Genomic DNA, 14,419 nt, shown 5'->3' on the forward strand with positions numbered 1-14,419 from the left:
CTTGTCATGCAAGGCTCTTTATTTAATCCTCCACAAGGATAAGGTGGTGCTGCGTCCGCAGCCTTTATTTCTTCATAAGGTCGTTTTGGCCTTTAACCTCAATGAGGACATTGTACTCCCATCTTTGTGTCCTCGTCCGTTGTATCCCAAGGAGGCTGCGCTGCATTCCCTGGACATTGTTCGAGCTCTGCGGGTGTACCTGTCTGTTACTTCTCCGTTTTCGGAGGTTGGACTTACTGTTTGTTTCGGTGGTTGGTCCTAAGAAAGGTCTGGCAGTCTCGTCGGCCATTATCTCTAGGTGGATCAGGGGCGCCCCCCCCTTTTCTGTCACGGCGCTTTCGACCAGGGCAATAGGTGCCTCTTGGGCTTTCCGACATCAAGCATCTGTTTTCTCAGGTGTGTAAGGCGGCGACCTGGTCATCCTTTAACACCTTCACATAATTTTACAAGGTTGATGTGAGTGCATCTTGCTTGTTTCGGCCGCAAGGTTTTGCAGGCGGCTGTTTAAATGTTGCAACTCCTCCCATTGAGGAGCTCTGTTTTTTTGGGGTGAAGTTGTTTTAATGCTGTTCCCACCTCTCGTTTTTTTTACACTGCTTGTGGACGTCCCTACTGTCAAGATTGCTGCTATGTCTGTCCATGAATGGAAGAGAAAATAGGATATTTGTACTCACCGTAAAATCCTTTTCTCTGAGTTCATGGACGGACACAGCACCCACCCCTCCTTTTCTATGTTTGTACTGTTTTTTGACTAACTGAGCTGCTGCATGCAGGGAGAGGGGTTTTACATAGAGGGACCACCCCCTGGGTGGTACTGTACAGTTTTGATGTGTGTTTTAACACTTTAACATGTTTTCTGCCTAGTCCTCTCCTAATAGAAGGCTAATACCTACTGTCAAGATTGCTGCTGTATCCGTCCATGAACTCGGAGAAGAGGATTTTACGGTGAGTACAAAAATCCTATTTTTGTTAATATGCAGTGCCAATAACTGTGCCTAGGCATGAAAGGTGTAATGTCATCAGTCTTCTGCTGACTAGAGGAAACCTCTAGCCTTCTTTTCTCCAGTTTATTTTTTCTACGTGGTAACAGGGTGTGAACCTTTTTTTGGGGAGCTCTGTTTGTGTGTGTGTGTGTGTGTGTGTGTGTGTGTGTATTTATTTTTACCCTCAGTCTGCTATACCAGATGAGAGCATTGTCAGGAAAAGCACAGTGGTTTTTGTGAGCTAATAAATATCTGTGTTGCAGCCAAACATTACTTGGCATGTTCGCATTTTTAAAAAATATAAAAATATAAAAAATATATCCCCAGTGTTGTCGGCTTTAAAGTGAAAGTCCATGCTAAAACTAAAATCCCTGTATTTATAGACATCCTTGATCTATCACTAACCTATCTAGCCCTGTAAAGAAAAAATCAGTATACATACCTTTTCTGAAGCTGATCCTACGCTGAGCTGATGGCTGTGGCTTCATTGTGGAGGTGGGTGCAGAGTGCACAGCAGACTACGGAAGCCCCATAGTAACTTTATGGGTGACGTCACTCCCCATTCATTTCACAGCCGTTGTCGGCCGTGTCCTTTGCAAAGCTTCCGCTGCTGGAGATCGAGTCTGATCCCCTCCAAAAAAGGTATGTATACAAATTTTTTATTTACATGGATAGTGTTAGATTGTGGGTGTCTATATAGATGCAGGGATTTTAGCATGGATTTCCAGTTTAAGGCCTCATACACACTGGACGTTCTAAAAACGCCAGTAGCATTAGCTGTAGAATAAGTACTATACTCTCACAAAAGCTTTTGGCTCAAAAACACTGATAAATAGCCATGAGAAAAACTCCCCTGCCAAAACTGCTGATAACCGCCTATGTGTGCATGGACATACAGAATAACATGCTGGGGAGTTAACTGGCTGCAGAAAGCCAAAAACAGCAGCTGTAAAAACATACACTGTGCATGAAGCCTAAAAGATATGACAAAAATTACTCTAGAAAATTTGAGTTTTTTTTGTAAGTTCTATATACTAATGTAGGCAGAATTTACATTATATGTAAATAGTGATTTTAAACTTTTTACTGTGTTTAAAATGTTTAAAAAGTGTATTACTGCAGTGTTGTATATTGTCCTGCAGATGGCAGCATAGTACAGCCAATGAGCCTGTTATCAGCATCGATGGATAAAACCATGATCCTGTGGGAACCAGATGATGAGTCTGGAGTATGGCTAGAACAGGTTTGTGGTATACATGCATTTTATTTCTTATTGTAATAACTTCCATCATGTATCTTGACCTTTTTGATGAAGTGCTACATTTCTAATTCAAATTTACTTTTTTTAACTGTTGGCTATTTTTTGTATGGTAAATATATATTTATTTATTTATTTATTTATTGTCCTGTTTTGTTAGGATTGTACCAAGCAAAATTACCAGTCGGTGGCTAGTTTTGGCAAAGTAAACCGTGTAAATTATGTCTTTAACTGTGTTTTATATTGAAACTTTTCTATGTGCCTAACTTCTTCTGTTGTGTCCGTCTCGTACAGGCAGACATCTATCTCTCAAACTACTGAATACAGTTAAATTAGCTTTTTAAAGTATGCCTTCTGTATGCATGGATGCTTTTGAATGCATTTTGATGCAAGTAAATAGGATGAGTTTAAAAGATAAGTCCACCCTAACACTAAAATCGCTATATCTACAGACATCCATTAAGAAATCGGTTATACATGCCTTTTTTGAAGACGTTCCGATACGGTTTCCAGCAGCGGAAGCTTTGCAGAGGATACGGCCAACAACGGCTGTGAAATGAATGGGGAGTGGAGTCACCCATAGACTTAATAGTCGGATGTGCCTTCCGCACCCGCTTCCACAGCGAAGCTGCAGTGTGGGATCGGCTTCAAAAAACTTATGTATACTGATTTCTTCTTTACAGGGCTAGATACACAGGGCTTATTCAGCAGCTAAGAGGTCTATTCTTGTGCCGTGAGACTATACACAATGGCTGCATATACAACTTACTATAGTCAGCATTTAAAATGTATATGAATCAAACAACAAAAATGTCTTCATTGTTCTATCCAATATTATTATAGAGTTCTGCTGCCATCTTCAGGTGATTGAACAGTGACAAAAAAAAAAGCCAGAAGTCCCTCCTTAGGCAAATGTTGTTCAAGGTACTCTGTCGATAGTGGGGCATCCTGGATGTGGATCTTCTCGCATCCAAGTTCAATACAAAGCTGGAGTGGTTCATCTCCAGGACCAGTGATTCACAAGTGTTGGTGGTGGATAATCTGGTGACACAGTGGGACCCGTTTTCCCCAATGTATTCCTTTCTGCCACTGTAGCTTGTCTGCTTTGCGTAATTTGAGTGGCGGGTGTTTCAGTGATTCTGATCACCCTGGCTTGGTCCTGGAGAATGTGGTACTCTGACATTATAAACATGGCAGCCCTAGGATCCTTTTGGATCTGCCCAACCTTCTATCGCAGCGTCTAATCTTCCACCCTTCTTTAAAGTCACTGGCTTTAATGGCTGTTGATGCCAGAGTCTTGAGAAATGGGGGAGACTCTGATGAATGTTAGAGGATGCTACCTTTTGTCGGCATGCTTTGCAGGCTGCTCTGTGAGGTTTCAACCTGTTTTGGTTTAGTTTGGTGCCTGTTGGCTTGTTTGCCGTGTTGCCCCCCCCTCATATTCAGTGCTTTGGGACATCCATATCATAATTGATATGAAAATGCTCTGTAGGCTGTGAAAAAAAGAGATTTCTAGTTTTTACCTGTAAAATCGTTTTCTTGGAGTTCACATGGGACACAGAGATCCCACCCCTCTGTCATTGTTTGTATATGGCTTGCTACAAGACTTTGCTCCAACCTTTCAAATCCTATTTCTCTTTAGCCAGTGTCAAATCACTTAATGGTGGCTGTTTAACCCTATTGTAATTGATATGATGCTCTGTGTTCCCTGATGTACTTCAAAGAAAGGCTGTTACTGGTGAACCTGACCTAAAATCTGACCAGGAAGTAAGGCATAACTAATCAAGCAGTGTGTTTAAACCGCTATGAAGAGGATTAGGTAAGCAGGTGTAGAATTAATGAAAAGCTGTTTTATTTTTGAAAAATAAGTACATTACTGCTAGTTTGTACATAGGGGAGCTGGAATTTAGGGAAACGAAAGTGGAGCTGGAATTTAGGGAAAAGAAAGTGGACTTAGCCTTTCAACTCCACATCCTTTTAAATGCTTGCCAGAAACTGGACAGTTTCCCAGCAGCTTTTTCACTCCCTGGGGTTGATTACAACAGAACCCAATCTCCCCCACACTTTAAATGTAAGGGCAACACTCCAGCTTAGACATTTTTTTTTTTTTTTTTTTTAATTCATACTTCCTCATCTTACCCACCCATTTTTGAAAACCTATGTGCAGGTTAGGCCTTAATAGCTCACTCCCTCACTCTGTGTATAAAGAGTTTCTTTATACAATCTTACTACAAACGAGGGTTCCGTGCTTCAGTACATTTGAAAATCTGAGAGGGAATTGACCAAGGGATTTAAACTGTTGACCTGTTGAAACTGTGTTCCTACTCCTTCAAAAAATCTACAAACGAGTGCCTGAGTGTGGTAAATATCACTCAAAACCTGGATCATAGCTTAAAACATTGTTGCAATGAGAACGTACAAATCTTCACTTATGATTAACCCTTTAATGTGACTAAAGAATGCGCCTCTGTTTATTGAAAGCTGCTTAAAAATCCTGGCGGCAGCCCTTTTTTGTTTGTAAAAATCAAACAAAATACTAAAAATAGAAAATCTTACAGCCTCTTCCAAAATGAATAGGGAAATATTCTAACACACATGGTTCCCATTATTCAATTTTACTTGCACCACTGCTTATAAGAATTTGTTGGCCCATTCCCAGACAGATACAAAAGAGGCGGCTGACGGACACAAATCCCCATAAGAGACCCCTTCTGCTGTGGTTGCCCCTATGTGAAACCTTTAACAATTGCAAATGCTCCATGTTAAACATGTCTTTAGGATCCTCGGCTGCGCTGTCACTACAATCCCCCACCCCCTGTCCCATCACACATCCTCCTATTTTTTTTTTCTCTTCCTTCCTTCCAACATCATGTATACCTCATTGTTGGATGCATGAACAGAACATAAATACATATTGGCACTACATTTATCTTCAATCATTTTTTTTTTTTCTTTCTTCGGGAAATTCTGCTGCTCCTCTTCCTTGTGAAGATATTGTAATGTAATGTAACCCCATTCTGGTCTTTGCATAATTGTCTCAATTCTATAGTGCCTTCTCCTACTGTCAATGTACCGTATATGCACTGCTCTATCTTATTGCTTTAGTAGTGTCTATATATTAAAAACATGAAAGTGAATCTCCCCAAAGGGGACACAGCATTCCTTTACTATCCAAAACTAAAAAAAAAGTTTTTGCCTAAAGATGAAGTACAGATTCTTGCATTTTAAAATAAAAAATAAAATCTTGATGAAGTCACAAAAATTACTTTATGGTAAACGCCACAATAATAACTCAAAAAGGCGTGCTCAATATTTAATTTTTCATTGTGGGAAAAAAGCAAGAAACTATAGCCTGGATATCTTTTTTACTAGGAAGAAATCAGCGGCTAATGAGACATACCCACTGCCTGTCTGTGTGCATTATGAAATCCAAACCAGTAATGTCCATTAACTTGTGAGGTGAAGCATTTAATTGCATTAACGTTAACCCAGTCACTGCCAAAGGGGTTTTATAATTTTTTTACTGTAAAATATATACGGTCTATAAAAAAATTGCGCGATTGGCAAAAAGACAAATGGCGATTTAAGTTTTTAAAGGCATTTAGAAAACAACTAAACCCTTGAGGTATTTGTATATCAAGTGTCCTGTCATTTGCTTTAAATGTACCACTTTATTTTAATTTTTTTATGTAAAGGTAATGGAAACGCATTGACTGGAATTTCTGCATAGCCTATTTTATATATTTTTTGCTGCAGAAAAGCATGTAATGTGTTTTTGAGGCAATTTGTGTTTTGTAATCTGCCCAACAACAAATTGGCCCACAAAAAATTAAAAATGCTATTTTTTTTTTTAAGGCCATTATCCGATTAATCGAAACAATAATCGGCCAACTAATCAATTATGAAAATAAACGTTAGTTGCAGCCCTAGTGTTATGTAGGATGTACAAAAGTTGCGGCATAAAAATAATTTTGGTGACGTTTACTCTGGCCACCAGTGACATTTTTAATTTTGACCATATTTTAGATTTGTCCCTCATGCGGCCTAATAATGGGGAGAGATTAAGAGTTTTATGTACTCGTGGGGCTGTGGCGTGACCCAGACACCCAAGTATTAAAATTTAGTTAAAACCGGAATATTCTGTAGTGTGGGGCCCCGTGAAGCTGTAGAGTTCAACATCATCATGATTGTGGATTTGTTCCAATTAAACACTAGGCCTGAGAACGACCCAAAATTTTTAACAACCATGGCCTCATCCAGGGAACCCGACGTATCCCCCAGTAACCACATGGCATCTTCTGCGTAAAGCATGGGTTTTTTGTTTATCTGTCCATATTTAAAGCCAGTTATTAAAGGACTGGAGCGCACTAGGTCTTCCATAGGCTCTATGGCAATGGCGAAAAGCAAATGACAGCCCTGCCGAGTCCCTCTATGAAGGGGGAAGACACCCGACCTGCCTCTCTAATTACCATCGAGGGGGAGTTCTATAGGAGTTGTACCCAGGATTGGAACACCGGTCCAAATCTCGTCAGTTTTGCCCAAATGTAGTGCCATTCAATGCTATCAAATGCCTTGTGGGCATCAAGCGACAGCAACGCCCTATCGCAAGTGTTGTCTGCATGAGATTGTATGTTGAGAAACCGTCGACAAAGGTTTATGGCCGTGGACCTATCCGGTGCAGAGCAGTTGTGGTATTACATCCCCATATTGTTTGTACACCTCGATCGGAATGCCATCATCCCCAGGTGCCTTGGAGTTGGGGAAAGAGTTGGTTGCTATAAGCATCTCCTCTATAGTGATGGGAGTTTCTAGGGATGCCACCTGGGACTCCATTAAACACAGTAGCTCTATTCCCTCTAGAAAATCCCACACCTCCTCTAGGGTATGTGTCGGTTTGGATCAGTAGAGTTCCGAGTAGAAGTCCACCAATTCCTGCATAACCAGGTCAGGAGTATTCACCACTCTTCCCAATTTATTGTGTAGGGCCCCAATAGATGGGGATGATTGTTGTGAGTGTACTAATTTGGACAAGACTTTGCCTGTCTGTTCCCCTTCCTCATAAAAGGCTATTTTATTAAAGAACCTTTTTTTTTGTCAGCTTTTAGAGGCGTCAATTCTATTAATTGCATCCTGAGCAGCTATCCATGCCTCGCGCGAGCCTTCCCCCGAGTTGGCAATGTATTACACCTCCAGATGTCTCACTAGCTGAGCAGCCTGTTCCCTCTGTGCAGATGTATTACGTTTAATGGCATTGACCTGCAATATAAATAGTCCCCTCAGGAAGGCTTTAAATGCATCCCAAGCAGCATTCAGATCGGGGTAATCTGTGTCTCTGCCAACAAGCCGTGATGTCTGTCTCAATTTTGGTGTGAGAGGGAAAGAGATTTAGCCAGAAGGTGTTGAGCTTCCATGGAACTCTCTGTAAATTAGATACCGGTCTAACATTCAGGTGTACTATTAGAGGGGAGTGGTCTGAGATGCTTCTAGTTAAGTATTGCACCGTCTCAAAATGCTGGGATGCCTATTCTGGATAGGGACAAATGTGTTTTTGAAAGGCACGAGAATTGCCTCTCCATTGGATTTCTATTTCTCCAGGGATCTGTCTACCCCACTTCCTCTATGAATGCCAGGGCTGGCCTTATTCTTGAGGGTTCCCCTGACTGAGGAGGGTGTCTATCCAGTTTTGGGTCCATGAGGCCATTAAGGTCCCCCACTAATATCAAGGAGATCCCCGGGTTACCCAATTGGAATGTCAGCAGGGCGCGTAATGCTGTAAGATTTAACGGTGGAGGTATGTATACCGCTGCAAGGATGAATGTCAACTGAGAAACTATGCATAATAAAAACATGAATCTTCCCTCCTGTTCAACCTTTGAATCAAGCAATTGGAAATCCAGGGATCTATGTACCAATACACTCGCCCCCCTAGAGTATGAGGTGTGAGTAGAGTGATATGTCCATCCCGCCCAAGCAAATCCCATTCATGACAGAGCATCTGACATCAAATGAGTTTCCTGCAAAACGCATATATCTGGGAGATGTTTTCTAACAGAAGTGGATACCATGGTACACTTGAGGGGGTCACTCGGGCCCCTCACGTTCCACAAAACTTAGGAGTGCAGGTCATCATGTCGCATCACTATAATGATTACTATACTGTAATTGCACAGAGAGGGCTGCCCACCAACCTAATTTGGTATGCAGTGGGCCTCCATACCCGCTACACTTAAAGACTATCATATTGTACCAGCCATAACCAGTTTTTGTCAGCAAGGGACTGTCTCATGACTTCTCCATGAAGGTGCTGCAGTGCATGTGTTATGCCAGTGGTGAAATGGGTATCGACTGGGGCTGGGATGATGGCTCCTTGTGGGGGCTGTCCAGTGTTTCCATCGTAAGGTGTGTCTGGTTGTTCGTGTCTCTCCCAATGAATAGGAAATCCGTGTTGGCGCCGCCCTTCTCCCAACGGGTGTGGGGTCATCAGTAAGTAAGGCCCCTTTCACACTGGGGTGGGCCGAAAAAGAGTTAATACCGCCGGCAATGCACCTCTGGAGAGGCGCATTGCTGGCAGTAAAGCAACGGTTTCCCATTGCTTTCAATGGGAAGGAGCGGTAAACACACTGCTCCACTCACCGCTCCAAAGATGCCTCTAGCAGGACTTTTAGAGCGGTCCTGCTAGCGCACCGTGCCAGTGTGAAAGGCCTTGGGCTTTCACACTGGAGAAACAGCAGCCGCTGTTTAGGGTCGGTTTGCAGGCGCTATTTTTAGCACAATAGCGCCTGCAAACCACCCCAGTGTGAAAGGGGTCTTAGAGAAAAATTAAACTCAGTAACTGAACCAGTTAACAACTGTTGGGTGTAAACAATAACCCATTCTGGCCTCTGATGCAACAGGCATACATTGACCAAAGTCTTGTACCGTTATTATGTACTCCCAACGGTGGATCAAATCACATAGGAAATATTGATGCTCATTTCCTGATAAGACATGGGTATGTTTCTCCCGGTCATGTAACCATGTGGCAACAAAAAGAAAAAACAAACAAAACCCCCCTCACCCCCCACTTATAGGGAAGTTGTAATCCATGAAATTACTTCAGTAGCTTCCTAGCTGTATGTTCACATGAGACTCGATCTGCATCCGCCTCTGGCCTTCCTGCTTGGCGAAAAAGGTGGTCATTCGCGTCAAGCCACGCAGAGGCCTCTGCTGCCGATTTAAAAAATTGTGCCCAGTCCCCTGCTATCACCCGAAGCTTGACAGGGTATAGCATGGCATAGTTGGCCCGGAGGTGTTGAAGCCTTTTTCCCAAATTTGGCTCTGCGCCTCTGTTCATCAGCCGAGAAATCAGGGGAAAGGGGTACTCTCACACCATTGAACTGTATGTTGCGCCTTTCCCTGGCTAGGCACAGGATTATCTCCTTATCCTGGAAGTTAAGATGTTTGGCTAGTAGGGTGCGCGGTGGGTGTCCCGGTGGTAAAGGTCTAGGTGGGACCCTGTGTGCTCTTTCAACCGAGTAAAAAGGTGTAAATGCCTCTGCCAAATACCTCCAGCAGCCAGTGTTCGACAAACTCAGTGGGGTCTCTGCCTTCTCTTCTCTGGTAGTCCCACAATGCGGACATTACTCCTCCTAAGACGGTTCTCAATATCCTCATTTTTAAGTTCGTTGGCAGTTGCAGTTCTAGCTATGACCTGCATTTCTCCAATGAGGAGGCCATTCTGTCCTCCACATCACATCACTGACACGACCCTCCACGGCTGTAATGCGCTCTCTGATTATTTAATTTTTTTGTATATCATGCCGGATCAATCCCACCTCCTCTCTTAATCCTCCAACATGTTCCTGCAATGTCTTTACTGAGGCCATACACTTATGTACTGCTCTTAGGATTTCAGCTAGAGTAGGCTGTTCAATGTCCTCCCCATCCTCCGCTGCTATCCCTGGAGAGAGCTGTTCTGAAGCAGGCTGAAGGGCCTGCATGGATGATTCATCGGTCTGCAGTGCATGGAAGATGCCAGGGGTAGCATCCAGCTCCTCATCTGAGGGGTTTTGCAATGCCATTCAGTTTCTGTGTATAATGCACCATATCCTTGGGCATATCTTTCCCCTGGGCTCTGTGTGTTTTAGGTAATGGCTTACACGGGTCTTTCTTGTCCCCACTTGCGCGCTGTGCTGCCGCGGCGCCATTTTGGAGGTCCTGTGGCGGCATCTCGTCCCCCTTCTGCTGTTTGTGTATAAGCATGCTGATTCCGAAGCTGGCGGAGGGTCCGGACTGAGCCTGCAGTGTTCATAGATCTGTTGGTTCCGGTGACGGATCATTTCTTTAGATCGGCTGGTAGAAGGATCTTTGCAGGATACTTGCAGGGAGCTCTGTGAGACACGTCCGCTCACATGCCACTCTTGGCTGTGGCTAGCGCCTTTGGCAGGGCCAGTCATTCCACAATCCAAGATGCTTGGTAAAGAGACCCTGCCAGATCCCTTTACAAATCAATATACCTGGTCCCTGCCATAAAATAGGTTAGTATAATCACCTTTGGTGACCCGTGTTTCCATCCCCTATGTCCCAGCACTGCAGTTTTTTTGGCATTTTTTAGGAGAACATCAACTCTCCTCCATTTTGGGAAGCGTAGTTCAGCAAAAGAGAACATTGAAGGCGGACACCTTTCCTTGCAATTTTCGTCCAGTAAGTGCATTGTTGTCAGAAAATGTGGATGAGTACATTATTGCCAGAATGAACAGGAATGTTTCTGTACCTGCAGGGTCTCTAAATGGATAAACTATGGAGAAAGGTGCATGCATTGCCTAGATGTACAGTGTTTGTTTTTTTGTTTTTTTTTTCTTTTCCCCCCACTGACCTGCCCTTCGGGGCACAGTGTTGCATCTTTTGGGACACTTTTTTATTTTTTTATTGATGGGTTAGTGTTTTATTGTTCAAAAGAATCCCAGATCTACATCATTGCACAAAAAAAGATTGTCATGCACAATTTTCTATTCCATTTTCAGTGTTTCGGTCTGCTGCATGCTTGAATATATTGTGCAGTCATGTCTGAGCAAACATACAAGGGCAGTTGTTTAGTTTCTGTTGGACTCAATTTCCATTTGCTTGCAGGCTATCTGTTGCAAACGTGGTAGACCAAGGGAAACCAGGCAGAATTGCAGAGTGGTCTATACTGATGCAGCTTTTTTTTTTTTTTTGTGTTTTTTCACTCAAAATCTTTCTTTGTGAGTACTGAAAGCTGTATGTTCTACTTTCCTGCAAGCAATGCTCTTTTGACATTGGAATGGATTTATAAAAAATACAGTTCTGCAGAGAATCAAAATTAACTGTCTATCAGATTTCAAATAATGTTAGTCATTCTTCTTGTGCTGTGGGCAGTGTAATTCAGCATAAGCAAACATTTATGTATTTTGCTGCACTGTCAGATTTTGTTTGGGGTTATTCACTGCTATTATAACGAATTTTCTTCAGAAGTAGCATAAAAGATGGATGACATATTTCCTGAAGTGTATGTCATGTTTAAGTGCTGCATTTCAGTCATTAATAATTTCATTAATAAACTTTTTGGTCCCGGACACAAGTTTTCTGCCTGGGTTTTAGAAAATTTCCATTGAACGTTATCAGTGCTACATATTGGACAGGCTGAGTGTGTAGACAATATACAAAAAAGTGTAGCGCTAAATACATGTGTGATAGGAATGCTAGACGCAAACCCAATATAAGGTACCGAAGGTACTAATAGATTATAAATGTGTGAGTCCACAAACGAAATAAGAAAAAGTTTGTAGGTGAGGTTTCATATGCAATAGTCAAAACACTCCCCACACTTAATGAAACAATCTGCACTGAAGTGACTTGTCTTCATAGGCATGGAGTGACAATCAAAAGAGGATAATAGCCTTAGATGTTAAATGATTTATTAGATCGAAACGCGTCGGGAACCCGCTGACCCTACTGCTGACAGATTTTATGCCTGATTTTATTTGCTGAAATTCCTTCTCTATGAGCTGCGATTTTGAACCACTTACGTGGGTCCAAATCATTTAACATCTAAGGCTATTATTGGGATTATCCTCTTCCTGGTACGTTTACTGAATTGCATCGGACCTCTCCCTCCTGCCTGCCATCTAGGACACCTCCAGAAGTGGGATACCATCAATTATAAGCCTTTATGACCCATTAGGTATAAGCCTATTTTGGGTCCACTGAATCCGGTAAGCCTCCAATTACTTTCGGTGGTGGATACACTTTTGATTGTCACTCCATGCCTATGAAGACAAGTCACTTCACTGCAGATTGTTTCATTAAGTGTGGGGATTGTTTTGACTATTGCATATGAAACCTCACCTACAAACCTTTTCTTATTTCGTTTGTGGACTCACAAATTTATAATCTATTAGTACCTTTGGCACAGGGCCCTGAAGAAAGGGCATTCCTTCAGAGCGCATGCACCGATGATGTAATCGGCGCGGTATACAGTAACTATCTTGTTCCATTTATGGTTGAAGACTTGGCCTGGGATGCAGAATCCAAGTGTAAATTGTGTGGCATTCCATTAGCAGATCTTCTTCTTTTTGGTCTGGAGCTGCAATTGATCCTGAATCGAACAGCAGATGGAATCTTTTCTGGTTTAGAAAAAGGCTCCGCCTCCTAAAGTGTTTTTTTTTTTTTTTTTTTTTTACTTGAAATGACTCGGCTGCAAGAGGACAAGTGACAATAAAATTTGGTCCTTGCAGAAATCCTGTGGGAGGAAGACTTCAGGGGTTCAGATGTATATCTCCATATACCTATTTCTCCTCAATCTTAGAAATGTCTTATTCTAACTTTGAGGACAGAGGGTCAAATTCCTTATTTGCGGTTCAGGGCCATTCACTCAATGGGTGTTTACAAAATTGGTAGCAGAGATCTTATGCTGCGTACACACGATCATTTTTCGGCATGAAAAAAAATGACGTTTTTAAAAACGTCATTTAAAATGATCGTGTGTGGGCTTCACATCGTTTTTCGGCTTCTGAAAAAAATTAGTTTTTCGTGTAGTGAAAACTGATCGTGTGTGGGCTAAAACAACGTTTTAAACCCACGCATGCTCAGAAGCAAGTTGAGACGGGAGCGCTCGTTCAGGTAAAACTACCGTTCATAATGGAGTAGGGACATTCATCGCGCTGTAACAGACAGAAAAGCGCAAATCGTTTTTTACGAACACGGATTTAATTAAAGCAGCCTAAAGGCAAATAGAACTTCCCCTTTAGAGTGCCGTTGTACATCGCCACACTTTTTTTCATCATTTTTAAAACCATGGCGTGTGGGCAACGTCGTTTTTAATGATGAAGTTGGAAAACTTCGTTTTTTGGACATGCTGAAAATTTTTTTTTTTTCATGCCGAAAAATGATCGTGTGTACGCGGCATTAGCCTCTCTTCAGCTGTGGGGGATCACAGTGATCACGTATCTCGACAATCTCTTTCTTTGCACCTTTTGTAGGAGAAATTGGAAGGTAATTTTAATCAAGGCTCTCAGCCATATAGAGTCAATAAGATAGATTGTAAATGTTCAAGAAACAAATCTAGACCCTAATCAGGAAGTACTCTTTCTAGGATATTAGATCAGTTCCGTGGAACAGCAAATCTTACTGCCAGAAGACAAGAGAGAGATGAGGTGCAAAGTGTGGTGGCTATGCTGCAGTCCAACCATCCCTTGTTCAAAAGGAAGATAGTGTTGGCTTTAGGAACTTTACCTTCAACCATACTAGCCATTCAACAGGCAAGACTGAATTTCAGGCTGTTTCAACTTTTTTTCTTTTGAATGTTTGGGACAACCAGGTGGAATCCTTGGATACCTTTTTTGTAAAGATTCCCACCAGAGTAAAGAGAAGCCTTTGGTGGTGGAGGAATCAAACTATTTTGTCGGTCGGCATTTCTATGGTCCTTTCCAAATAAGATGAGGATAATGACGGATGTCCGTCCTTAGGGCTGGGGAGCTTGCTGGATGGGAAAAATGGCACAGGGCAGCTGGACTAGGACAGAAGCTTCAAGGTCCTCCAATTGGAGAGCGTTAAAGGCAATTGTGTTTGCTTTGTTAGTATTCTACTGCTCCAGACCCTATACTTTCTGCTTTAAAGCAATGCATTCAGCTTCTTCCCAGCAGCAGCAGAAGGAAAGGGGGGTGCACTGTGATGTAAGGGA

At 42.3% G+C, this 14,419-nt stretch overlaps 1 protein-coding gene across 1 annotated transcript in view; it reads left to right on the plus strand.

Annotated features, from left to right (window-relative positions):
- The window catches only part of ELP2 (elongator acetyltransferase complex subunit 2), a 171,806-nt gene that overhangs the window by 58,978 nt on the left and 98,409 nt on the right, over positions 1-14,419 (plus strand). Inside the window, exon 10 of the mRNA XM_040353517.1 lies at positions 2,126-2,226. Coding sequence (XP_040209451.1) covers positions 2,126-2,226 — 101 coding nt within the window. The remainder of the gene's footprint in view (positions 1-2,125; positions 2,227-14,419) is intronic.

Source organism: Rana temporaria, chromosome 5 (assembly GCF_905171775.1).
Source record: "Rana temporaria chromosome 5, aRanTem1.1, whole genome shotgun sequence".
Taxonomy (NCBI): Eukaryota; Metazoa; Chordata; class Amphibia; order Anura; family Ranidae; genus Rana; species Rana temporaria.